The sequence below is a fragment of the Ambystoma mexicanum genome, chromosome 1p (assembly GCF_040938575.1).
Source record: "Ambystoma mexicanum isolate Mex_15411 chromosome 1p, UKY_AmexF1_1, whole genome shotgun sequence".
In the NCBI taxonomy this organism is placed as follows: domain Eukaryota; kingdom Metazoa; phylum Chordata; class Amphibia; order Caudata; family Ambystomatidae; genus Ambystoma; species Ambystoma mexicanum.
This window is the reverse complement of record NC_090921.1, coordinates 240,012,738-240,039,529: the sequence shown is the minus strand read 5'-3', so window position 1 is coordinate 240,039,529 and position 26,792 is coordinate 240,012,738. Positions and strand designations below refer to the sequence as shown.

At 47.4% G+C, this 26,792-nt stretch overlaps 1 protein-coding gene across 1 annotated transcript in view; it reads right to left on the bottom strand.

Moving 5' to 3' along the window:
• The window catches only part of CTC1 (CST telomere replication complex component 1), a 1,003,059-nt gene that overhangs the window by 773,576 nt on the left and 202,691 nt on the right, over nucleotides 1-26,792 (bottom strand). The window contains exons 4-6 of the mRNA XM_069646446.1: nucleotides 23,826-24,064; nucleotides 23,579-23,720; nucleotides 7,930-8,262 (exon numbers count right to left, since the gene is read on the bottom strand). Of these exons, the coding sequence (XP_069502547.1) occupies nucleotides 7,930-8,262; nucleotides 23,579-23,720; nucleotides 23,826-24,064 (714 nt within the window). The remainder of the gene's footprint in view (nucleotides 1-7,929; nucleotides 8,263-23,578; nucleotides 23,721-23,825; nucleotides 24,065-26,792) is intronic.

Here is a 26,792-nt window from a genome sequence, read left to right as displayed (position 1 = left end):
GGGTGGAAAGTAGTCCCACAGGTAAAGTAGTTCCTATTCAGGCCTCAAGAGGGCCTGGATGTGGCAGCATGGTCTGCATCAGGTAAGTGCACATTAAAACACTTGAACACATGTCTAGCTTTATGAGCCTGGCGCCTAAGGCGCCAGGACAGAGGTCCAACATGAGCCTGGCGCCTAAGGCACCAGGACTGAGTCCAAAGGGCCCCAGCTTGGGTCCGCTGGCACTCCCCTGGGGGAAATGATGCCTGCCTCTGGGGTTGCTGGGTCGGACCTGGCTCCTTGGAGGTAGGCATCATGACAGATAGGCCTTGAACTGCAGCAAGCAGTTCCTGGACTTGTTCCGCTGTAGCCATGTTCTCCTTAGTGTCTTGGCGTTACAAACTGTCACCAATGTGTTGTATTTCATCACCTGAATCCTCCTCGCTTGACAGGGCAGGTGAGTCATCTGGTGATGGGGTACTTCCCTTCTTGCGTGTAGATATTTGATCCTTGAAGAGAAAAGGACGATCTCGAGAGGATGCCACTATGCCTGCTGAGCCAACTGCTAAGGCAATAGGCCCCCGTGCGAGATGACCAAAAGAAAAGGGGAAAAAGCTGATGGCAAAAAATCCTTTATTCCTGCTGATGTCCAAAGTGAAGAGAAGGATGATATGCCTGGTCCTGGTTGGTATCCGAGAAGAGGGCTGTAAGATCTTCAGCAGGATGGACGGAGACACTGTTAACCAAGCTGAGGTATGGCAGACCAGAAAGTGGTGTCTCGGCAGAACACGCAGAGCAGCAAGCAAGGATGCGGAAGGGAAGCGGTACCCAACAGTATTAGCAAAGCAAAAGGATGGAAAAGAAGAACGGGAGCACCGTAGCGTAGCTAGAAGGCAGGGGGAAGAGAGCTGGAGAACCGTCAGAATGAGCAAGAAGAGGAGGGAAAACGGCCAATAGGAGGGAACAAAAGGAGGCAGAGGGTGGAATTAGTAGAAAAGGGGCAGATCGTAGAGCACAAAGCTCTACAACAGTGTATTACCCTGAAAGAATAGAGACGTATTGCAATGCAAGGGGAGAGCACCGATTTACGAAATAAAAAGAGAAGACGGGCATTTGGAAGACTAGACCTGTAAGCATGTTCAGAATGGAACATGAGAGCACGATCAATGGTGTCTGAAACTCCATCTGTCCCTATCTTCCATGAAGGTCTATCGATGACACCTGCACTGTCTAGGTGATCTATTCAGAGCAGTAGCATAAACAGCGCCTTTCACAAACAGGACCCCTACTATGATGATGCTCGATGTGAAGACTGCTTTTACAATAAAAAGGCTCCTTAGCTACAAAGAATGTTTGGATTGCAACTAAAAGGCCTACTTTTTACAATTGAAATACATTTGTACTTGCCAAAAACATAGCAGACAGTAATGAGAACTATAGGGGTGGGGGTTGTTTTGATTTAGCACCTAAATTGCATGGACAGGGCCACTCTATATGGCTTTTTGACTCTTCTCCTGTCTCACGGGCGGTCTCATTTTCTGCAGCATCTCTCACAAAGTTCTACCAGCGGACTTGTGATGTACCCCTCCACAGCTTCTCGATTGGTGTTTTAGCCCTACAGTAAGCAGTTAACTTTCAACACATCTCTTGTGCTACAGGGGTATTTTCCAAACAGGGTGTCTGCAGCCTGTATCTCCTTGCGTGTTGTGTGCCTTGCAGCGTGTCATTGGGCCAAGTACTGCAGCGCACTATTAACGTATCAGCAGCTTGGACTTTGCAGTATTTTCTGCAATACAGACAACAATGGCCTCAAGATAAACACCTCTTCCTACCCGCCTAGCTTCTCCCAATCTGAGAGCAAACCCTCAGCCACCCCTTTCACACCACCAGAACCCCCTAACACCATATATAGGCCCTGCCCATCTATACAGACTCTGTTCCAGAACCCATAACCCCCCTCCAAATATTCATGCTCAATTGGCCTACAACTCCCAAAAACCTGTCTTACATCACCTCTAGCACTCCTATTAGCCCTCCCGCAATATACCCTCACCACGCTCCATCTCCCCTTCTAATACTTTCACCAGTGCACTGATTAATGCTCGCCCCACCTGCGCTCATGCCATCGACATCCACAACCTCCTATTAGGTAACAACTTAGACCTATTAGCCTTAACAGAAACCTGGCTACACGATGCTGCCGGCACCCTCCTTTCTCTCACAATACCCACTGGATACTCCATCTTACAAGTCGATCATCAAGACTGCCTAGGAGGTGGTGTTGCCTTCATACACAAATCCACCCTCCCCATCAGAGCCTCACCTCTGCAGCAACTATCAGGCTACACAATCCTTCAGGCCAAATTTGAATCCTCCCCGCAAAACACCATCAACCTACTTCTCCTGTTTTGCCAACCCTTCCACACTGGTAATACAGAAACTGACATCCCCCTCCTCATCACCCCACTCCTCAAGCCTAAAACAAAATTTATTCTCCTAGGAGACTTCAATCTAGGCTACAATGACCCCTCTGACCATAAGGCCTCCGACCTCGCAGCCACCCTTGAAGAGATGAACTTAACTCTACTAGTCCTTTCACCAACCCATGAAAAAGGAAGAGCACTTGATTGGATACTCCTGTGCAACACTCCCCTCCAAGTATCCTCCCCTCTCCCTCTTCATTGGTCATATCACTCATTGATCCTTTTTACCTTCTGTTATGCTTCAACTAAAATGGCGCCGGTGCGCAATGCATTCTGGGAGCGCTCGAAGCCATGATGGATATTTACTTCATGCCGCAGTGAAAAGCTGCACACATTTTGCTGAGTGTTAGACTCATGGTGCTGAGAAAAACATGCTTTCCAAACCAGGTATGCGGTCAAGGACATTTCTGCTGGGAAAGCTAACGTTGTTATGGTTTAGTACTGTTCTCCGCAGAGTGTGTTTTTAGAGGAGGGAGGCACTCTGCTCCTTGAGGGTAGCTCTCGATTGACCCAGCTGGCAACCGACGGCTGCTCATCAACTGCGCTAGTGCAATTTCCAGACGGTTCGAGAATTGACTCCCCTTTGTAGAGTGTGTATATATGCGGAAACCCGGAGGTGGTCAGGTGAGACTTCAGACGGAGAAGGACGCTTACGTCCGGTACTTCTGTGAGCTGTGGTGCTCTTGGCCTGGCTGTTCCGGGGGTCTTCCAGCCGCTTCTGGGCGAGATGAGGAATCCTGTTACACTCACAGTGATGTAATTCCTTTTGAATTCTTTACTTCTTCTGTGATTTATGTCCATACTACTTCTGTGAGTTAGTTCTATGTTATTATTGGTTGCTTCTAAGCTTTGAATAAATAGCCGTATAAGAGCTGATTATCTTCTAAGAGTGTGTGGTTGTGAGTTTTTGCGTCTGTCTGCGTTCAAAGTATTTGCTCTGTAATTGCATTGTTGATTTATGTTTTTCCGTGCATTCTGGGGAGAGCAATACACCTTCACTGCCACCACCGAAAACACTCCTAATATCAACAAACCCCTTTGCATAACCGCCAAACACATCAGAAATCTCACAGTCGAGCTTCTGACTCCCTTCATCCCAGCCTCCCTCAAATTAGCCCCAAAGAATTCTTCCCCTGAAGTCATTCTAGCACCCTGCAACGCTGCACTGCTCACTGCACTTGACAAAACCACCTCCCGTAAAAAAACAAAAACCCAAAACTGATATACCGACAACCTAGCCTCCCTCTGGAAAAAGAAACGCGCCCTTGAACATCTCTGGAGAAAGAACCCTACTCCCACTAACAAAGCAGCCTTCCAGTGCTCAGTTGACATCCATAAAATAGCTATCATTGACACCAAAGCCAACATCTTTAACACCAAAATCTCTGATGCAAGCTCCAACACCAAAGAACTCTTCAAAATTCTTAGAGAGCTTGAATCCCCAGCAACCCCATCTGACAACTTCCCAAAAAATAAAAGCATGGTGCAGTCTCATCCAATCTTCCCTGGACACCAAAACATGGACAGTAAGGGAAAAAGATATTCACAAAAATTCCCTTCTACCACCCCTGCCACCCTCCCCCTGGTCAGCACCTCCACAACTGCAAACTCTCCTCCCAAATTTCAATTATCTGTCGTCTCCCCTCCTGAAGTCCTCACTACCGTCCACCACCTGAAATCCTCCAATTGTGTTGGCGTCACCTGCCCAGCCCACATTATCAAAATGTGCGCAGAATCCTTGACCATACCATAGCTAGCTTTATCAATGCATCATTGAAGTCCAACTCAATTCCCACTACCATCAAAGAAGCATGGGTCACGCCTCTCCTGAAGAAACCCACATTAGACCCCACCATCCCAACCAACTACCACCCCATCACCACAGTACGTGATCTCAACATCCTGGACCGCACTGCCTACTCGCAACTGCAATTACACCGTGAAAGCCATAATCTACTAGGTACCCGCCAATCAGGTTTCAGGTCCAGACACAGCACGGAATTTGCCCTCCTTGACCTTAAGATCCAGCTCGACCACATTAGGGATAATGGCAAGCTCGCTATCCTCCTACTGTTACACTTCTCTGCAGCTTTCGACCTAGTTGTTACGCTCACCTGGTTCCCACGGGGGCGTCGACCGGAACTGGGCCGCTGTTGTTTCCACCAGTGTGACGTGTAGCGCCGAGATGACTGACTGGACTGGCCCGCTCTGCCTAGTTTGTCTGGCTCGCAGGAATATTCTTCTGCAAAGGAGAAGGGGAATTAACCACCCGTGGAATTGAGTGTCAACCCACTTTCCCCACTCCCGTTGTCTTCCCACAGATCACTCTTGATGTCCCCTCCTTAGTCTCACCTGATGGTTTGGAAGGATGAGCTCTCCATCCTGCGTCGACTGCAGGGGCGCGTTGATGACCAGTTACTTCACTGGCGTAGAGGAATTGGTGAGTTCCAGTATTGACTCTAAAGTCCAATTGTTCATAAGAGTTCAAATGTCTGATCTTCACTCTGTCCGATTCCTTGCAGGTTGCCGATTAATCCACTCTAAGATTTCCAAATGGCAATTGGTAAGATTCAGGTAAGTCTATTGTGGTTTTCCCCTTAGGGGCCGGGGTACGGCGATGAAGCAGAGTTGACTGCGCCGACCCGAGATGAGGTGAGTACCCCCCGTGGTAAATCAGGTAAGTCCTTGGGGGTAGCTTGTATAGCCTTAGAGAGTCCCCTTGCTCACCTTGCTGTCTTTGTCTCCTTAGGTGTCGGAGGGCGGCCGCGAGATGGAGAGAGCGTGATGGAATGCTGAAGTACCGCCAAGCAGGTGAGTTCAGCGCGGCGCCGTAGGAATGCGAAGCGATGCTTCAAAGACTTCTGTCTTTCAGCTCCGTGGCGAAATGGATCAAGATTCAGGTAAGGATTAAAGTTAAAACTCCTGTTCTAACCTTTATCCTTCTTTTCTTCTTGTTTCAGGAGTCCCAGGACTGAAGCGGGCGTGGCTGAAGACTGGAGCTGCTGAAAACACGGTGAGCGTTACGCTGCAGCAAGCAGAATAACGCAAAGCACGTGTGGCTGTCCGGGTTTAAATAGCTTTGGAAGAAGATCCAGGTAAGTATTCTTCCACAGCCCCACCCAAGTAACAAAATAGTCCCTTCAGTAAAATAGTCCCTCCTAAGCCTCATTTGGCTTGAGTCTCATGCAGCATGGTCTACCTCAGGTGAGTATGCAGCATGGTCTGCTTCAGGTAAGTTATCAATAATGAGCCTGGCGCCCATAGCGCCAGGACTGACTTTATCTTTATGGTCTGGTCTTCCGGGGGCAGGCATCATGACACTAGTAGATCACGGAATCCTTTGCAAACACCTCACCACCACTTTCCACCTCGTCCCAGAAGCCACCTTATGGATCCAATCCTTTCTATCTGACCGATCCACCAGGGTCTGTGCAGGTCCCGAGTCACCTGAACCCATACCCGTCTCCTACGGTGTCCCGCAGGGTTCCTGCCTCTCCCCACCCTCTACAACATGTATGCCAAACCCATCTTTGACCACATAGACAGCCTCATCATACCATACACCAACTTTGCTGATGATACGCAGGGCCTCCTCAAAATCACTGGCAACCAAAACCTAGGCCCTCCAAAAATAAATCAAGTTTTCAGCATCATACAGGCCTGCATGGCCACCCATCATCTCTGCCTGAATGATGAGAATACTGAGCACCTTATTGTGGGCTCTCCTCAAACTCCTCAGCCCCGCCTTCTCTTCCTTTTGCACAGATGGTAACACCATCTGCGTCTCCGCCCAGGTTAAAATACTAGGCGTTTACCTGGACGCAGAACTAAACATGTAAAGACACGTCAAAGCTATTGCCTCCTCTGCAGTCTATTCTACCAAACTTATAAACCTTTGCAGGAAATTCCTTACCTCCAACAACTGTCTCACCCTAGCTGCGGCTATCATAGGCAACAAACTAGACTATTGCAATGCTATCCTAGCAGGGTCCTGCACCAAAAACATCAACAAATTCCAAATGCTCCAAAATAACGCCCTCAGAGCAGTCTGGGGCATGAAGCGCTCCGACCACATCTCTTACATCAGACAGGAGGCACACTGGCTTCCCATCAAAGCCTGCATCGAATTCAACTACTTATTATCACCTACCGCTGTTCACACAACACTGCCCCCCAGCTCACAAACCGTATCACCAAGAAACACAACATGCACAATCTCCCCTCTTCAACCACATCAGCCTTGCGCATACCCAGATTTGCTAGAAAGGGAGCCGGGGGCTTCTGCTTCTCTACCATCGCTCCCACACTGTGAAACGCCCTCTCTCAGCAGATCCAAGACAAACCAGCCTACACACTCTTCTATAAGTAAGTAAAAACCTCACTGTTCAACAAATATCTGTAAATAACTTGGACTGCCACTATCTACTCTGAACTTCACTCACAATCTATGATCTAATGTAACTTCCATACTGTTTTCATCTATTCCTAACTATATACCTTTAGCGCTGTAATACCTCTGGGACTGGACTCTAAAAACAAATGAAATAAAAAAATAAAATAAAATAAACTTCTCACCTGCGGCTCACTATCCTATTCTGGTAGCAGCTTTCAGCATGTCTCAACACTCCGATAGCTAGGGGTCCTGATAACTTCCTTGCATCAGCCCTCTAGCTTGCTACTTTTCCAGATTGGGCTCGCATATTCTCACTGCTGCTGTTTACCGTACTTCACGATCCTCATGGCCCTCTTGTCTGCGACTGCTCCCTCCGCAATGGAACTCTAGATAAAGTCCTTCCATTATTAAACCTCTCCCAAATCCTGTTAAATTCATTATAGACATATCATATTACAGAGCCATCTTTTCCGCATGTATTCTATAAATGGCATTTTATTTAGAATGTTTGCAGACAGTGCCTTGTCATTTATCACCGACTTTCATGGTTGACCTCAACATGATTGCGTCACAACCAAAACCGGCTGCCTTACAAACAGTACAAAGGCTTTCGAGCAACATTCATACCATTGAAGCTATACATCGCAATGGTGTCCCCCATTGATCTTTCCAAATACAGACAGGACCATACACTTATTTTTCTCGGTCAAAGAAATCCCAAATAGTAAAGCAAGTGATCTACTGGTTTACCTAAAGATAGTGGAACCAACTAATTAGAGAAAGCTGTATTCCTCTTGGTCTGTTGCTGTTCCACAAGATTTGGAAAAACAGAACCACATGTTCTCCATTTGTCTACTGTATGTCCCTCGCCTTATGCCCAACACACACACAGCTCTTCCCTACCCCTCCACAACTCTGCTCCTCTATGTCATGTCATAGACAGCACTACACTATGGCATTGTATATGAGTTTTATTGTGTGTGTTTAAAGCATTCCCTTGTGACTGCGTTCATGACATGCAAATGCTATGAATGAATAATAAAGAATTTTGATACTGCCACCTTTGCAGCTTACCTTGAATGTTAGCATCTTGGAGAGTTTGATTGTAGAAACAGGCTCCTCTTCACAGAGCTCTAAGCTGGAACAATCCAGCATGCTTGAACTTTGGGATGAAGTTCCACTTGATGGCGGCTCTGGAACTTCACCAGCGGGAATGGATCCAATGCTGGAGAATCTGCCCGACTCCTGCACACGCATCCTGCTCTCATCAAAGAGCTGCAACTCAGATGAGGAGCTGACGATGAACACACTGCGATTCGAAGACTTCAGATGCACGACCCGCAGGCTAGTGAGGATATATCGGCTACCACTGTGTAGGACATGGAACCAGAAAAGCTTCTGAGGGCTCTGTAAGAGGGAGAGGTAGGAGAGGGGAAAGAGACCAAGCATCAGTCATGGGAGAACGCTGTACAGGGCAGGATCAGAGACATAACTCCCTGTAGTTCTGTACAGGCGTGACGGTCCCTTTTCTGCATATGCCAAACCATATACTAAACCATGAGATGCACCAAGCACACCTACAAACCCCTTACAACTCATCTGTAAAGACTTGTGTCATTGGATCTGTGCTTCAGTCTTGCCAACTTTTATAATTTGCCCTAGACTCGCTGCATAGTCCTTTCTTTACAGGAGATGCACTTCAAAAGACTGCAGTAAGTCTCCTGATTTTAGCACCTGGATAAAGTGAATACTCCGTTACATTCCGAATGGGTTCCACCTGCAGAAAGCCATTTTGTTCTCTAGCCAGAGCAGCACATAGTGAGGCCATCACAGGAAGCAGCAAGACATTTGACAAGCAAGACCTTTGTTGGGTCCGATTAGTCGGTATACTACTCCCAGTGGAATCGGATTGACCTGCATGCAAGGCCTGTTTCAGCTCAGTCATTACTGAGAGAAGGGCAGTACTATCGATATTATTTCAACAGTCTTAAATACAACAGAAAAGAATATACCATTGACGTGTCTGTATTTTCTTAACAAGTTTCTGTCACTAAATTACGTTAATCAAATTTGTACAAGGCCACCCAGTACCAAAAAAAACTAAGCGATGGCAAACTCCAAAATAACGTTTTCTTATATTTATGTTTATAACTCCATTTGAATATGAGAGCAATTTGCACCCTTAAGCACTCAAATGTGCAGCAGAAAGCATGATCTAACAGCAATGCAATAAGAGTTATACCATCTTTAAAAAACACTACAGGGGGACATGTTGTCCAGAGGAGGATCTAGTCAAAAACTCTGTCAGGGCTTGGACCAAATTTAAAAAACGTCCACCCGATTTAGAAGTGGCAGTCGTATAGCAGAAGTCCTAGCACTCAATGCCTTAAGAAGGCAAAAAGCTCCAAAAAGAAAGTCTCTTGCTTACCAATCGCTTACTCAGTAATAAAGCCTGCAAGAGTGACGTCAGTCTTCCTCCCCCCAATGATACGTATCAACCAGTAATGGTGTTGGATCAATATGTGGCCCATGGGGGTATATCTGGGGTACTAGCATTTAAGGAGCCTAATAAATCAATGAGCTCCTTACCTTTAGGAGTCCAGGCTATGTCAGCTCTATCAAACAATATGCTGGACAGGGCAAGTAAAAGGGATATGGGCCCTCATTACAACTCTGGCGGTAGCCGTGCCGTTAAAAACGGCACAGCGCCGCCGGAGTTGCATTTTTTCCAGCACCCATGAATGGGCAAGAACCGGGTCATGCCGAGTTGGCGGACCTGGTAAATGCCCATTTTCTGTTGCCGGAATCAAGGGCCTCCTCATCTGCATTCTGCCCCATAGGGCTAGAATGGGGGCGGGGACACCTGATGCACCGGCACAATTCTGTATGTGCCGGTGCATCCGACGTGCTCTGCTTGTGGGTGACGTTGCAGCCGCCAGGAAAAACCTGGCGGGTGAAACGGTTCCCGCGAGCAGAGCCCGTAGTATGGCAGTCCAGGAAGTACGGTACCGGCATGCTTACAGGTACCGTACTTCCCAGACCGCCATGCTCGTTATTATGGCCATGGACAGTAATGCCAGCAGGATGTGTGCCCCCAAGACCCCAGAAAAGTGGCTGCTGTTTAAAGAATGTATGCAGCGGGACCTTGCTGCTTGTACTAACATCGAGGATTTTCAAGCCTGTGTGACCTCTATTAGCTCCACTATGCCTATCTCCCACCCGCATAAAAGACCGTACAAGTCCTCTGAAACCCCCCTTTCTCAGAGAGGGCTCCATCAAGGCTGTCAAGCGGACTGTAGTGAGGCTCTCCTTAAAGAAGGATCACTGCATGCTAAGTTAGTCTACCTTAGTCTGGACGTAGGGACTAAAGCGTTGGTGGAGAATACCCTGAGCCCTGCTAAACCAGCTCTATCCCTGGTCTACTTAATGTCCAAGGATATTCGCCAAAGAAAATCAACAAAGGCCAAAGTCACGGATCGTAATATAAGGAGCCTTGTTTTGGACCCTAGAAATCTTATCATTAAAATGTTGATAAGCCTAGGCAATTTGAATCCAGGGAGGCACTTAAGAACACAATTCTATCGTGGCTCAACCGGAGAGTGGGCCCCAACTGTGTTAGAACTAAAGACCTGAAAGTCCTTCAGAGGATACAGTTAAACAACTGGTGTTCCACTGATAATACTGACTGCATTGTTATTGGATGTGGACATAGTACTCTACCATTGTTTTTGAATAGAATGATACATCTGGACACCAATTCCTCTACTAAGTTAAGAATTGTTCTGAACTGACCCGTCTTTCTCTCAAGGATATTGTTGTATAACATATTTAGTTGTCATTTTTTTTCATGTGGGCATTTTTAATCGTTTATGTATTTTTGATTTTGTGTTTACTTTATTAAGACATTTATTTGTTTTGTAATTGTATGTCGGCGCTCTTAAGCCTCAAGGTCAGTGAAGCACGGTATAAATCAAATCAAAGTATAATGAGCACTATTTCTCAAATGTAGCTAATTGCTCTTTTGGCCTTGGTTCCCTGGAGACGATGAGCCCAGCAGACCCCACGTGATGGAAGATGGACGGACGGCGGCTGGACCATGTATCAGGTCGCACCAACCAGCTGCGTGGGTATTTACTGTATATATGAATGACGCTGTTTCCCCTTTTAAGCTTTTGCTTGCACCCTTTTTGCTCAGAACATTCCTAGCAAGCAGAGTTCTTTGCTGGCACAGCTATATTTTGTATAATTAAAACTTGTTATCCTTGCAAGAACCTCATGCCCATTTTATTCTTTTGCGGGTTGTAGTGTATCCGGTGTGAGCGTTTAGGGGCGTGCCTTCAAGAGTCGATGAGGAATGAATAGTGTGGAGGGAGTAGTCGTTGTGGGAGGAGGGAGTAGGGGAATGGAGGAGGGAGTAATAGGAGAAAAAAGAGTAGTAGTCAACAGTAGGGAGTAGAATCATGGAGGACGTAGTAGTGGTGCAGATGTTACGGAGATCTTACAGGTACACACCTCAGAACTGTTCCTCCGGTTATATAGATCTTGGAGGCCCAGGAGTAAAAAAGCATATGTGAGACAAGACAAGAGGTCATTTCATACATACAGCTTTATGCAATAAAGAAAGTAAGGCCTATACTAGCCCTATATCGAAGGAGGCTTTTACCCAACTCTATAGAGAAAATAAACTGCCCTTCACGCTGTCTGATCAACACAGAATGGGTCACTGTCCAAGGCCTAACCTATGCTGAATCCTGTCCCTACCATTAGCATAAAGGAAAAACACAAATTCAACCAAACCAGGTCTGATCAGTGCATTCTACTGGACGTATGAAGTGGTGGCTGGTTTCTTTATTTTCCAAATTATTTTTTATTATTTGTAAAGGTTCATGAACAAATAATATAGGACAAGCATTTGTATGTGCATATTGTAGAATAGATACTAACTTAATTTGGCTATCATAGTTGTAACGTAAAAGAAATATCAAAAAAGGGTGGGGCAATGGGGGCAGGGGTGAAGAACAATAGAGAAAAAGGAAAACAAATACTAAAACCATCCATCGCACATAGAGGTTAATGAGGAGTCAAACCAAGTAAACCTTAAGGCACAATTGTAAACAGTTAAGAATAAAAGGTCATTAAACACACCCCAGCTGCTCTCATAACAATGATGTTGATATTTACCATGAAAAGTTACTTTCTCCCTTTTAGAGAGAAGTGACAAACTCATCAGCCAATCATCAACACAAGGGGCAGTATCTCTTTTCCAGAATTTCAGGATGTCTCTTTTGGCAACCAATAATGCTCTGTATGGCCAAAAAAGCTTTCCACTGAATAACCCAGTATCAGAGGCAAGTCGGCCCAATACGCCAACATCGGCTCTCTTGGAAGGGATATACATAACACCAAATCAATTCTCTGGAAAATTCCATTAAAAAACAATTTTTTCTGTCTACATAACCATAACATATGGAGGGTGCTGCCGGAATCACTTCTACAATTCCACAGAGACCAGTACAAGTAGTGGTTAATTCCGCTGCTGTGTATATTCTAACTCCAAATCAATCTTATATTTAACTGGTCGTGCACAAATGCGATTCCACTCAATGTCCGACAACAAACAGCCCACGTCTACATTACAATTATTTCTACCACAATGTGACGCCAGTGTAAATTCTTGAGGCGTAATAAGTTTATATAATGTGGAAGCTGATAGAGGCATGGTTTTAGATAAGTGCAGGATCAAAAGTGAGGCATGCACTGTAGCATTTATTGGTGATAGAATATTAGTAAAGAGATCCTTCAGTACATTATAGTGTCAAATCTCTCCTGCCTTTAGCTTATATTTAAAACGTAAGAATTCAAAATCATGGATGTTCTGACCATCATGAACCTGCCCAATCGTCCAAATGTCTGCTTTTTGCCTAAAAATCCATGACAAATCACAATTATCCTGTTGCACAGCCGGATTTTTCCACAAACTAGAGTCTGCACAGAGTAAATATTTTTCACCTCGAGTCACATTACAATTCTTCCATTCTTTTATCACATGTTTTATAAATGGGGTGTCAATTTGGCCAGCAGCCTTTTTTCCGCAAATAGAACTTCTATTGGCATAGGTGAGACAGTTTCTCTCTCAATGTTAATCCAACCTGCACAGTCTATTAGGTCAGGCATAATGCAGCAATGCCAGGTGCATAATGTAAATGCAGAATGAATTCTCCTTATATCAGGATAGCCAAAGCCACATAAATGCGCTGAACTTTGAAGAACATCCTTCGGAAATTCGTGCACGACCATTCTCCCTCCACAAACATCTATTCAGCGATTTATTAATATTCAAAAGTAGTTTGTTCGCGAGTGGTAGCGGAAGCATATTTAAAATATATAACAATTTAGGAAGTAGGGTAAGTTTCAGCTGAATGTTCTTGACCAAGAGAGATTCCACATCCCTGCCATCATGGAAACAGAAAACCTAAGTCAGTCCATTCCTCCTGATCTATATTAAATAGTCCTCTATAGCACAAAAGAGAAATTGGAAAAACTAAGGTCTTTGAGATATTCACCTTATAGAGACATTTCCAAATCGCTGTAGTGATAGTAAGAGTTCCTATCAAGAGAACGCAGGATTGGAGATCAACACCAAAAGGTAATCTGCATATAAAGGACCTTTCGAAATATAGTCCCCCGAATGGGATGCCCCTAACATCTGGATTATTCCTCAACATAACTGCTAGAGGCTCAATAAACAAGGTAAATAACGGAACAGGACAGAGGACAGGCCTGACAAGTCCCTTTATGGATTTGGAAAAAGTCTGAAATATATCCACATGAACAGTTATGGCTGCTCTTGCACCGCCATAAAGAGCTCCAAAGAGTTTGAGGACACATGGTCCACAGTTAAGTTTACGCAAGACTTGGTGGATGAAGAACCAACTCACTCTACCAAAAGTCTTCTCGGCATGTATACTGATAGCTGCATAAACATCAATAGAGTGTCTCTTGAGGTAGATAACGTCAAGCAATTCACGCAAATTATCAAAACTATTCCTACCATAAATAAACCCCGTCTGGTTTTTATTAACTATTTTAGGAATGAAACCATTCAGTCTTCTGGCAAATACTTTCACTAAAGGCTTCTCATCAACATTTAAGAGTTAGATAAGTCGATAGTTTTCACACAGCGATACATTTTTACCAGGTTTTGGAATAACCCTGGTTAACACTGTGTTCATAGATTCAGCAACTGCCTCAGTATGTATAATTTCCAAATATAGTTGTGCAAGAAAAGAAGCCAAGACTTGACAAAAAGTCTTGTAAAATTCTATTGGGAACCCATCAGGCATAGGGCACTTGCCACTTGCTGAATTTACAATAGAATCTTCAACTTCCTGAACTGTAATCTCTGCATCGAGATCCAACCTATCTTGTTCTCCTAAACTCGGCATATCTATCAAGTAAAGACAGTTATTAGCCTCCTCTTCAGATACAAGTCCATCATCTCTATATAGAGAAGCGTAATATTTTCTTCACAAATCACTTCATTTTTTCATCAAAATATCACCCTCTTCATCAACAACTAAGAACACTTGCCTATTACTCTCCTTAAGTTTTAAACGATTCACCAATAATGCTCTCGACTTCTCACCCCATTCCCAGAATGCGTGTCTTGAATAAAATAGATATGTCTCTGCCTTCAGGTGAAGTTCGGAATCTAATGCATCTTTAGCATGGGACAAGGCCAACATATTTTCTTCACTAGGAATATCACTGTAATGTCTTGAAGCTGTCTTGTATGCATCTTCCAATTTGAGCATACATTTATCTCTTTCTCGCTTCGTATATTCCAACAGGATTTCCTGGGCAGCATCTGCCCTCTCAAACTGCCATCACTCCAACCACCAGTTCTAGAATCATGTGGCTGGCTTCTGAGCCTCAACCCAAATATCTCTGTAGATTCTCCCATGCCATTTGCCCAGTGAGACTGTTCCAAGTTCAGGTTTGCCCAATGTCGCTTTGTTTTCCTCTCCTGCTGTGGTAACAGTCTCTGGCTTCGTGGGTCGGCTCGTAAATAATGAGATCTGTCACGCCACCATGGTATATTTCTTCCTTCTCCCCGCCTGTAAGGTTGTTGCTCACACCTTTCCTTGCGGTCCTGCTTCTCCCACCCCGCCTTGGGCTGTCTTGCCTTTCAACCCGCCTGGGGATATCTTGTGTCTTGACCCGGTCTTCGGATATCGGGTTTCTCACCCCTTCTCGGACTATCAGGTTTTTCACCCCCTCTTGGGGCATCAAGTTTCTCTCCCCATCTTAGGCTAGTGTGCTTCCCACCCCTTCTTGGGTTATCTGGTTTCTCACCCATTATTGTGGCATTTGTTTTCTCGCTCTCAGAATATCAGGCTTCTCATTCCTTCCTAGCGTCTCTGGTTTCTTGCCCAGTCTTGAGGAAGTTTGCAGTCCTCTACGCCCTCCTCCTGGTTCCATGTTTGCACTAGTACCTTGTTTTCTGCGCAGCGTTCCTCTGGACAGGCGGTCTCCTCAACCGATGCAGAACCTCCACTCCAGTTTACTCCGGTCTTCCTCGTTGCTTGAGTCAGTGTTTTCCGTCGGATCTTGACAGAACTTTAGCTTTGGTTCCAGGGGTCGCCAGTCGACCATGTCTCAGGCATCTCATCTTCGTTCGGCAGACCCACACTTCTCCGGCTCCTGGCCTCGTAGAAGGCAGCAACTCTCTGTTTGCTGCCTGGCACGCTCCTCCACTCTACATGCCGTCTGTGTGGTGCTGCTTCCTAGCTCTCCCTCGAAGGGGGACTTTCCCCCCCTCTGCGTTTCTAGGCCGGCTCGCGCCTCTATCCCTCTCTCTCCCCCTCTGTGTCAGTCTCACAGGAACTTTATGTTCCTCCCTGCAACAAGATGGCCCAATCCATCGGTCCTGAGCTTAACGCATTGATGGCTACAGTAGAGGGTCAGAAACCACACCAGCCACTTCTCTAGGGACATTCCCACAGCTGTCTCTTGCAATCCCCATAAAGTCAACAAAGGTATTTGCTTCATGAGACAAGGGAGGGTAACTCCTATCCCTGTTCAGGGGTTGCCTTTCCTCTAACAGGAGGTGACCTCCAGTTAGATGCCGCTTGGTCTGTCCCCTAGGGGTTGTTAAACTAAGTGGGCTCACCTTCATATTCCCAAAGGGGATGCCCCCCCCCATGGGAGAGGGGAGAAATTCCCTGGGTTCATTACAATATCTACTGACTCTACTGTCCCTGCCTCTACACTCTTCCGTGATCTCTGTACCTCTCTCTGTCACTATTCTCCCTTCCAGACCTACCCGTTCTGCCAGACATACTCTTGATGCCTTCATCCCTGCTGAACTCCCTTTCTCCAACCTTCTCACTACCCCCCTCACCTGGTCTGACCACTCTCTCTTCTCATCTGGGACTTCTCGGCTGCCTGACTGAGCCTCCACCACCAATGCCAGCCTCTTTTGTAGTCATTCAACCGATCAAACGAGTGTCAGTTGCTGCGTTTGTCTTCACCTTCATCCCTCCTCCCTCCGTCCCCTCCTCTTGACTACCACACTGACTCTGTCCTCGCCAATCTTCATCTTGTTGTCCCTAAATCCCTAACTCTCTTGACATTGTCGCCCCTGTCCTGAGGATACGTCTGAAACCTGCCTCCAAGCGTAACACCTGGTATGACGCCGATCTGAAATGCAAGAACTCATGCTAATACTCTGACAAACTGGCCTGCCGCTTACTCCAAAAGGTAATATCGTTTTTCTATCTGCTCCAAAAAGAGGGCCCACATCCAGTCCGCTATCTCAGGAGCCTCTAACAACACGGCTGAATTCTTCAAAATCTGCAAGGAACTAGCCAATCCATCTGCAGTCTTCTCCTCGCCTCTCCCTTCTGATGCCATCTGCACTGCGCTGGCCACCCATTTTATCTCCAAAACTCAGGACATGCTGACTTCTCTCTTTCCTCCCTCCACTCCTGCCCCTAGCACCCTGCCTTCCTTGGCTTATCAACCACCTCCACCAATGTTCCCCTCCTTCGCACCCATCACAACGGCTAAGGTATCTAAAGTAGTCCATTCTATGAAGGTCTCATCCAAACAGGTCTCGCCCTGCTCTTACAGAACCATCAGGGATAACATCTCCTCCCTCGCTCCGGCTCTAGCTGACTTCTGAACCACTCCTTAGCCTCTGGCTCTTTCCCTTCCTCTCTCAACCACTCTATTCTCACAAAGCGGCTCCATGATAACCTCAGTATCTCAGACCGAGGACTGGATTGGTTGACCTCCTTCCTCACTGATCACCCTACCCAGGTGCTCCTGGCCTCTATCTCCTCCAGCACCACTCTCTCTGTACATGTGGTATTTCCCAGAGCTCCATCCTCTTGCCCTGGCTTTTCAACATCTACCTTGCACCTCTTGCACACCTAATCTCTGCCTTCTCTCCTCATTTCCAGTGTTATGCAGATGACACACAACTCTTCTTCAGGCTGCCCTCTTCTTCCTTCTCCATCATCCCTAACTGTCTGACTGGTATTCAGTCTTGGTGCACCTCCAATTATCGCTTTCTTAATGCCAGTAAAACAGAGATTCTTCCTATTAGGACACCTGTTTCGTATTTCCCTCCTGCACTCTGGCTGCCCTCTATGGGTTCACATCTCCCTCTCCTTCCACTTAAGTCAGAAACCTTGGGGGCATCTTTGAATCCACTCTCTCCTTCATCCCTCAAATCTTGGATCTTGCCAAGAAGCCCCACTTCCAACTTTACCTCCTTAGAGGCATTCTCCCTTTCCTCACCTTCCCCCCAGAAGCTCAATGTCTCTAGAGGTCTGGTCCTCTCCAGGCTGAATTACTTTAACAGTGTCTTCCTCAACCTGCCTCTTTCTTCACTCTGCCCTGCCCAACTAATTCAGAATAAGGCTGCGAGACTTAACCTTGGCCTCAAGCCCACGACCGTATCCCTCCAGCCCTAAAATCTCTCCACTGCCTCCTGCTCCCTGCAAAGATCAAGACCCTGTGCATCATCCATATGGCTGTCTGGGTCCTGGGACCACAATACCTTCAGCTTTCTCTTATTAAATACTCTCCTTCCAGATGACTTTGATCCGTCTCGCTCCAACTCTCTGCTGGTCAAATGCTTCTCCAAGTATGGTACTGGGGGTAGATCCCTCTCTTCAGCTGGCTCCCTCCTATGGAACAGCCTCCTTCTCTAGCCTGGAAGCAGACCACCTCAAGTTCCGCAAACAACTCAAGACCTTCCTCTTCTCCTCCTCCTTCCCTCTCCGCCTTCCATGCTAACCACCCCCCCAACCCCCGGTCGCTGAGATTGGTGCCTTCATCCCTCAAGAGTCCAACAGGATCCTGGCCTCCCTGCCTAATCACCACCAGAATTTCCCCACTGCTCTTCCCTCTGGGCCCACAATTGGCTTGTTTGCATTCACCCTGCACTTACCTTGGGCGGTAGACCTGCAACCCCGTCGCCTGGAACATCTCTGCCCATGCACTTAACTATTGCCTTCCAGCAGGCACCTCTGGCACTCCCCTCCCCCCGGGAGACCTTAATAGCACTTACCCCATCCCATACCCCTTTCTTTTTCCTTTCTCTTCACTGCACTTGCACGCTCTGAATGTCACATAGCTAGGACTGTTTGTTTCTTTTTATTCAGTGTCAATTCTTCAATGTATATTTGTTCCCTTCTCTTCCATTTTGCCTTGTGGCACTTTGATACACTGGGCCTCATCATGAGTTTGGCGGTAACCCTTAAATCCAGCGGTAACGGTGTTGGCGCCGCCAATACTGCTCCACCGGATCACAAGTACAAATCCAGCCGGCGCAATTACAGCCGGCTGTAGCACAGCCGGCTATAATAGCGCCGGCTGTAATAGCGGCGGCATCCATTTGCGCTATTACTGAGCCATCACAAGTCCGGCGTAGGCGTATTTAGCGCCAGAAAACCGGCGGAAAATCTGCTGAAAATACCCTTAGCCAAATGCTGGAGGTAAAAGAACACAGGAGACTGCAAAATGTGCCCAGGTGGAACCAATGCCAATCAGAGGCCTACAAAGGACCTACCCATACCCAAAACACACTTCCAAACACCATGCTGCCATTTGAAGCTGGTAGCCTTCACGTGTACATCTACCTGCTGCGCCTGGAGCTACAGAGGCCAGCCAACCAGGCCACGGCCCTGGGAGCACAGGGAGCGGTGAAGATGAGGAGGAGGAGGAGGAGAGTATCACCAGCAGCCATCCCCAGGGTCAGGCCAACAACCTGGGCCCTGACTGATGGGCAGTTGGTGACCGAGTATAGGCTGGACATGGCAACCATCACACAGTTGCTGGACACAATCCAGGCTGACATAGGCAGCCGTATGGATATCAGCACTGCAGTGCCCCCGCTCATGAAGCTTGTGTCCGTACTACAATACCTTGTGACTAGCAGCTACCAACACACCATTGCCATGATGCATGCCATGGCCCAGTCCACCTTCAGTGCTCCATGTCAATAAGCACATTGCATTGGCAGCCACAAATGCGCAGGTGAACCAGCTGAAGGGCCAGTGCCATACAATTGGACAAGTCATGAACGTCATAGCAGCCGTGGACTGAACACATGTAGCATTAGTAGCACCCAGGGTACATGATGCGGCGTACAGAAACCGTAAGAATTGACATTCCATGAATGTGCACATGACATGTAGACCTGACCTAACCCTCAGCCACTGCTGTGCCCGCTATCCAGGATACAACCACGACTCCATGATCCTGCCTAATGGTACCCTGCCAGCGTACATGTAAAGGCACCGAGGCCTCAACACATGGATGCTGGGTGAGTACAAATGAAGCCTGAAATGCATGTCAAATTACATCTGATGTAGGGGTGGAGAAACACAGTGAAATCCATGATTGCCATCAGAAGACAAACAGTACTAGCACTGCAACTTTGCCATGCATGTCCCTTGCACAAGAACCCTTGGACATGTGGAACACATCAGAACACAGCCAGTCTGTATGGCAAAGACATGTGGGAGCACAGTCAGAATGGAAGCCCAACTACCACAATGCATCCTGTGTGTGTCGCAGTGTTGCTCCCCACCCTGACACACCACAGACATCAGCACCCTGGCCTACCGACAGTCATGGCAATGGTGCCCGAAAGTAGGCACATCCACAACAACACAACACACAAGTTGCTCGATACACGACAATGTACATCCCTGAAACAATGAGCCCTGATTGGCCAATCACATGCCTGGATAAGTGTACATAATAGTGACAATCGGCAAACGCAACACCACCCAAAATGCCAGTGACACATGACCGAACAACATGTCATATGCACATGCAGATACAAGGGTCCCCTCATCCAGCGACAAGGGACAGACCTGATACATCTAGACACAGGTATGGTGCTAGCAATAAGTAGTCCATCGATCCGAAGTTGGCCCTTGCACAGCCCAGACCACAATGGAAGTGACCATATGACAAGTAGTGCACATGTACCACATGAGTGTGATACACATGCAGACACACACATAAATCGAACCGCAACTGCATGTCGACCTCAGACCATGCATGTCCTGCAAGACGCAGTGTGCATGTCAACATAGCAATGAGATAGCATGACCTCTTCAACACAAACTTGATTCTGCTGCCAATGTCACTGATTACTGAGCCTTGTGCACCCACTGAACCAACCTTGTCCTCATACCTGCATTCCCTTCCCTGCAGGTGATTCATGATGTCCCCAGTACACATGGCTCATGACCCCTGTGCGTCATCCACACACTCAAGCTGAGCGGGCATACAACATTGCCCATGGAGGTACACATATCGGCGTTGAGAGGGCATTTGAACTGCTGAAGGCACGCTATTGGTGCCTATACTGTACGAGTGGGGCATTGACATGCACCTTGAAAAATCTGCAAACTCGTCCTAACATGTGCCATGCTGCACAACATTTGCTGTTGCAGGAATGTGCCACTGCCCCTCGATGCCGATGTGCAGCCACCTGGGGATGGAAGTCAAGATGATGATGTGCCCGAAGCTGGTGCACGTGTACACAGGGATGGGGTAGGGGAGGAGAGGTTGGACAGACAGGGCTTGATTGATAATTGTCTCAGATACGGTAGATGGGTACATGTAACACATATCACTTTTACATTAAAGAGAACATGATCACAATCATGCATGTCCATGCTTTGTATGAATTTTGAACGTGATTTATTAAATGTTTGACAATCCCGCTTCCCGGCCAGTGAACTCCCCAGCACACAATCCCCCTTACCCCCCAGTGAACTCCCCAGCACACAATCCCCCCTTCCCCCAGTGAACTCCCCAAAACAGTGCAGGTAGGTGCATGTTCCCAGGGCCTGCAAAAGCTGTGCCATGTAAATCTATGATGGTCGCGGGCGCTTTCCAAGTCCGGGCCCCTCTGGTGAGCGGGCTCTCAGGTTGCGCATTGAACGGCGCCTAGGTGACGGATCCAGGGATCCCTCTGTGGGCGTAGTAGAGGTCGATGGGATAGCTCCGGTGACCTGCAGCTGCTGGCAGAGAGGATGGTTTGATTCCCTTGTCTGCTCTGCATGCGCAGATAGTATCTCGCACAACTCCCGTACCCTTTGCCCGAAACCTGTCAGGGCCGCGGTGCATCCCTCCACCACTTTCTGGGTCTGCGCATTGTCTCAGGCCATGGACTTAGTGGCATCCAGTATGGCACGGCTGATGGCCTTGATGTGGCGGCTGTGCTCTGTGGCCATGGACTCGATGTTCGCCTGTTTGGCCTCAATAACATCCAGATGCCCCATCACGGCAGCTCCCGTGATGAGTGGTACTTCGGGTGCGACGGGGACCGGGCTGACAGCTATGCGCTGCCTGGAAGGGGGCTGTAGGGGGACATGTTGCCACCTTGGATGGGGCTGCTGCGGTCCAAGTGCCTATCCTCTGGGGTACCATAGGACGGTGTATCCACGTCTGGCTATGGTGTGCGGACACGACGCACCACACACATGTGGGGTGTGTGCATCCTTTGCAATTGGCTCTGGGCTTCCCTGAGGTGTGGCCATTCCTTGTGTGTCACTGCGGCTGGGTGAGGTCAACAGTTCAGGTTGTCGTGCAGCTGTTGCTGTCTGTCCCTCATCAGGCTCAGACCTACTGGTGACTCCCTCAACATCCAGTGTTTGTATGGTGGCTTGTGGTGAATGAGGCGCTGTCCCCCTGTGGCCTTGTGGGTGCTGCACCCGTCTGGTTGGGCTGCGGTGTGGTGACGTGGGATGGGTCCGGCGTCGTTTCCAGCCGGCCCCTTTGCGGGCTGGTGGTGCTGGTAGAAGCGCACTGCCTCGGGTGCTGTGATGTTGTAGCCTCCTCACCGTCATCGTCGACCTGTGGTGATCGCTGTGTCCCTTTGGGATACATAGGGTGTGGTATGATTTCAGGGCAGCCTAGATAAGTATCATGCCTATCATACCTTCAAGTGGGTTTGTACACAGTGTCAATCATGCATTTTGTTCACTCCCCATGTTGTGATTGGTGGAACGTGTCACTGTGGAGGGACACTGCACGGACATGTTTGCGTGACATCTTCAGATGCCTGCTGGGGATGCACGGCGGCCATGTTGCTGTTTTTTTTCTTCATGCACACTCACACGTCACGTAGCTGTGCCATGGCCATGGATGTCTGTCCCCTGGCCCTTGTATTGATGCAGTGCACGTACAGGGGAGTCTAGGGGGCGCTATGGTACTGTGGTAAAAGGGGTCATTTATGGGTGTCTGCGGTGCCTCACGCACATTCATTCACTCAGGGTCTGCATGTGTGGCCCTTACAGGTTCATGCATTTTTAGGGGGGGCTCACCTGCAGCCTGCTGGGTACCGGTGCCAGCCTCCGCTCCTCCGACTCCCTCTATGGTGCCCATTTCAATGAGTGTCGTCATCTATTCCTCCCAGGGTGTGAGCTCGGGTGGTGGTGTAGGCCCTCCTCCAGTCCCCATGCTTGTACTCCTGTGCTGGGCGAGTAAGCCACGTACTCTGACCCGTGCCCCACTACAAACACCCTCTGGATGATTTCCCGCCAGATCTGCGCTCAACCCTGCCCATTTGTCTTGCACTGCAGTGCACCGCATAGCTCTTCCTGGTGGATCACACCCTCCTCCATAAGTATGGCCAGCTCCTGTTCATTGAATTTAGTTTTCCTGACCCTGTCCAGGGCTGACTTGCCCCTGGTGTGCTCCTCAGAAATTTTTCAGTCCTCACAGGAGTTGTAAAATTCGGCAGATTGTGATTTCCAAAATGGCTGCCACTTTATTTCTCGTTCCGGCGGTAGCGCAGAGTGCAATGGATTTACGGGTTCCTGGCCAATTTCTATGCCAGACGCTATTTGCGTTAACGCCATGTCCCTGTGCACGCGTACTCGTGATCTGGCGGCTTTTCCACCAGGGATTGTGGCCTTAGCGCAAATAGCGTTCGGCGGGAAATCCGCCAGAATACCGCCAAACTTGTGATGAGGCCGACTGTCTTGCTGTATAAGCGGCTTATAAATATCCAAAAAATAAATATGTAAAGAATTATTTGTGATAAAATTAAAAGAGCAAACATCAACATTGGACACGCTAGTCACCAAGCTGTGGTATGCAAGCATAAAACCTGACTGGGGAGTTGAGAAAGAACTGAGAATGCTTCAGGAATGTTTAAGACAGGGGAAGGTTGAAAATGACTTACCTTTACCAGGACTGGGAAACTAGCATCAGAGGTGAAATCCCTCAAAAATAGGAAGAAAATGGCATGGTCCCTGATGTACAGAATGGAGCTGACTCTGCACAGTTCTCCCACCACCGTGAACAGCTTCTTCACGCTCACCGACCTGGCAGAGGAAGAGCCAGATTACTTGACGGCACCAAGAGCATGCAAACCCTCACCAGTTGTTATGCAGCCTCTCGGGTGGCTGTTTTGAAGTCTGTGTTCGTACCTGTCACAGAGAAGCTGGATGGCAGATTTAGGATACAGGGCTGTGATGGGTCTGGGTTCTCCAGGATCCTCAAGTTCCAGTTGAGGAGTCGCAAGTAAATTATTTGAGCTCACAGGAACTGGAACAGCATAAATCTCCAAGTAGCCTCCATTTTCTGCATAAGTGCCCTGAGATGGAATGTAAGCCCAGCTGGGAAACAACAACAGCTGTCCGAGCCACTCGGGGGAAAACTCCAGCAGCTACAGGGAAAAGGAAAGAAAAAGAGAGAACATGTTTAGGTTCCTGTGAGCTCCCCAAGACTTGCTGCAGCCCAGAGCTATGCACCATTGTCTTAAAAATGCAGGTTTACCTGATGCCAGGGACAGACCAATGCCCAAAGGTAAACCCTCACCTTAATGAAACTAACTCCTGGACCTCTGTGCCCAAAGGCTCATACATAAGTATGAACCCTCAAGCTCAACAAAGAAGAACAAGTTACTTACCCGTGGTAACATTCGTTTGACTGGATGTTCCTCCCACGTATTCCTCATTTATGATATTCAATTCTGCTTGCAGCTTGCTTTGGAATTTGTTTTTCGTAGTTTCGTGCAGCATTGAGTCTTGGACCTCGATGGCCTCCGTAGCATCCCTCATGACATAAACGCTGGTATATGAAGCACGCACGCTGACCATTACCTCAGTTCTTAGTTTTTCCCTCCTTTAACTTCCATGCAGTGTCATAGGAGGGGACAATCTTGGCGTTGCGAGAAACGAAGATGTAAGACACGGAAATTCTAGACAGGCTGGGGATAGATGGGTGGGCGATGAAGAATATGTGGGAGGAACATCCAGTCGAAAGAAAGTTACCACGGGTAAGTAACTTGTTCTTCAAATGGATTGTGTCCTCCCACGTATTCCTCATCTTTGATAGACTCCTAAAGCAGTATGAGTTAGGCAGAGGGTGCCAAGAATGTCTTATTTGTTAATATGATGGAGGACAGTCTTGCCAAATTTGGCTTCCTCTTCTGAAAAATAATCTATACAGTAAAAAGTGTGAAGGGACGACCAGATTGCCGCTCTACAAATGTCTCGCAACAGCACACCTCTTTCCAGAGCTGAAGTAACAGCCACCCCTCTAGTGGAATACACCCTAAAACATACGGGCGAGTAACACTCTATTATGCACATTATAATCCATCTAGAGATTGTTTGTTTTGTGACTTCCATACCTAGTGTTTGGCCAGCATAACCAATGAAAAGTTGATCATCTTGGCGTATACTTGCAGACCTTGTAATATAGTAGCTTAGTGCCCTTTTCGGGTCTAGATGTTGTAGTCTCTCCTCCTCTTTAGATAGATGAGGAGGAGGGTAAAAAGACGGCTGTACAATACATTGTGCTAAATGAAACCTATGGGCAGATGTGATATCTGTTAGAAAGGCCATTTTCAAAGTGAGCATCCTCAGAGGACACAAATGTAAGGGTTCAAAAGGAGCACCCATAAGACTTCTTAGCACAAGATTTAAATCCCATGATGGCACGGTGAAAGGAGTGGACGGAAACAAATTGGTTAAGCCCTTCATAAATTGTACTACAATTGGTACGTTGAAGTGTGACCCCTCATCTGGAGATCTTTTGAACAAGAAAGACAGAACATGTGGAAGTTTACATGTGAAAGGATCTAGTCGCTTTTCCCTGCACCAGCTGCAAAACTTAATCCAACTACAGCGTTACAGGGATTTAGTTGCTGGTCTCCTAGCCGAAAGCAACACTTCCATTACGTCTTCCAGAAGGTCCCAATCCTTATATCTTACCCTTTCAGACACCAGGCGTGAAGATTGAGAGTTCTGATCTCTAGGTGAAGAATGTGACTTCCCTCCTGCATGAGTAGGTCTTCTGTTTGGGGAAAACAAATTGGAGGGAAGATGGCCATTTTCAGAAGGTCTAGGTACCACGTTTTCCTGGCCCAATCCAGAGCAATCAGGATCTTTGTTTCCCAAACACCCGATGACATGAGGAATGATGGGGACTGGTGGAAACTCATACAGCAGTGGAAACTCCCAGTCCACCATGAACACCTCTACATCCACGAGAGGCTCTTCTTTGACCCCTTTGTGAGAATTGACATCCTCCTCTAGACACAGAGGAATAAAAACAAAAAGGCCGTCCTCTCCATCATTGATTTGAAGGTTGAGGTGGTCTGATTGCCGCCCCTAATGATTTCGCTGCAGGCCTGAGACGCTTGCTGTTTTTCCAGGCTACTATCGGCCTTTTCACCAAACAGGGAATATTTGTTAAATGACTTATCAAGCAAGCGTACTTGGACGACTGCAGAAAATCCTGATTTTATGAGCCATGATATGTGTCTAAGCACTGTACTGGCAGCCATGGACCTGCTTGCTAAATCCATTGTATGCAGGCTGGACTGCAAAGATTGCCTCATGGCATCTTTTCCATCCTGTATTATGCTTAGGAAACCTTCTCTTTCTTCTCCCTTCGGAATGTGTTCTGCTGCAAGAGCAGCTACACTCCATAGTGTGTGAGTGTTCTTTGCTAAGACACTGGTAGCATTAGCAGATTTTAATGCCATGCTCCAAGCATTAATTACTCTTTTTCCTAAAAAGTAAATTCTTCTTTCATCCTTATCTGCTGGAGCAGAAGGGTAAGCTGCAGCTTTTGAAGAAACTGTTGCTGACTGAACAACCAGGCTCTATGGTGTAGGGTGCCTGTTAAAGAAAAGGAGGGTCCACAGAAGCAGTTCTATATTTCTTTGCTAACAATTTGTTAACTGGTGGAACAGAATCTGGTTTTAGTCAGTGTTCCATAACCCTTACTCTTAAGCTGCATGGTAATACAGCTTCACTAACTGGACCTCTGTCTAAAATATCAGTGAGGTCATCAGTCTCCATAGCATCTGCAGGTTTGGACCACCTCAGATACTCAGCCACTTTACAAATTACAGCTCTGTATGAGGGATCAGCCTGACCAGC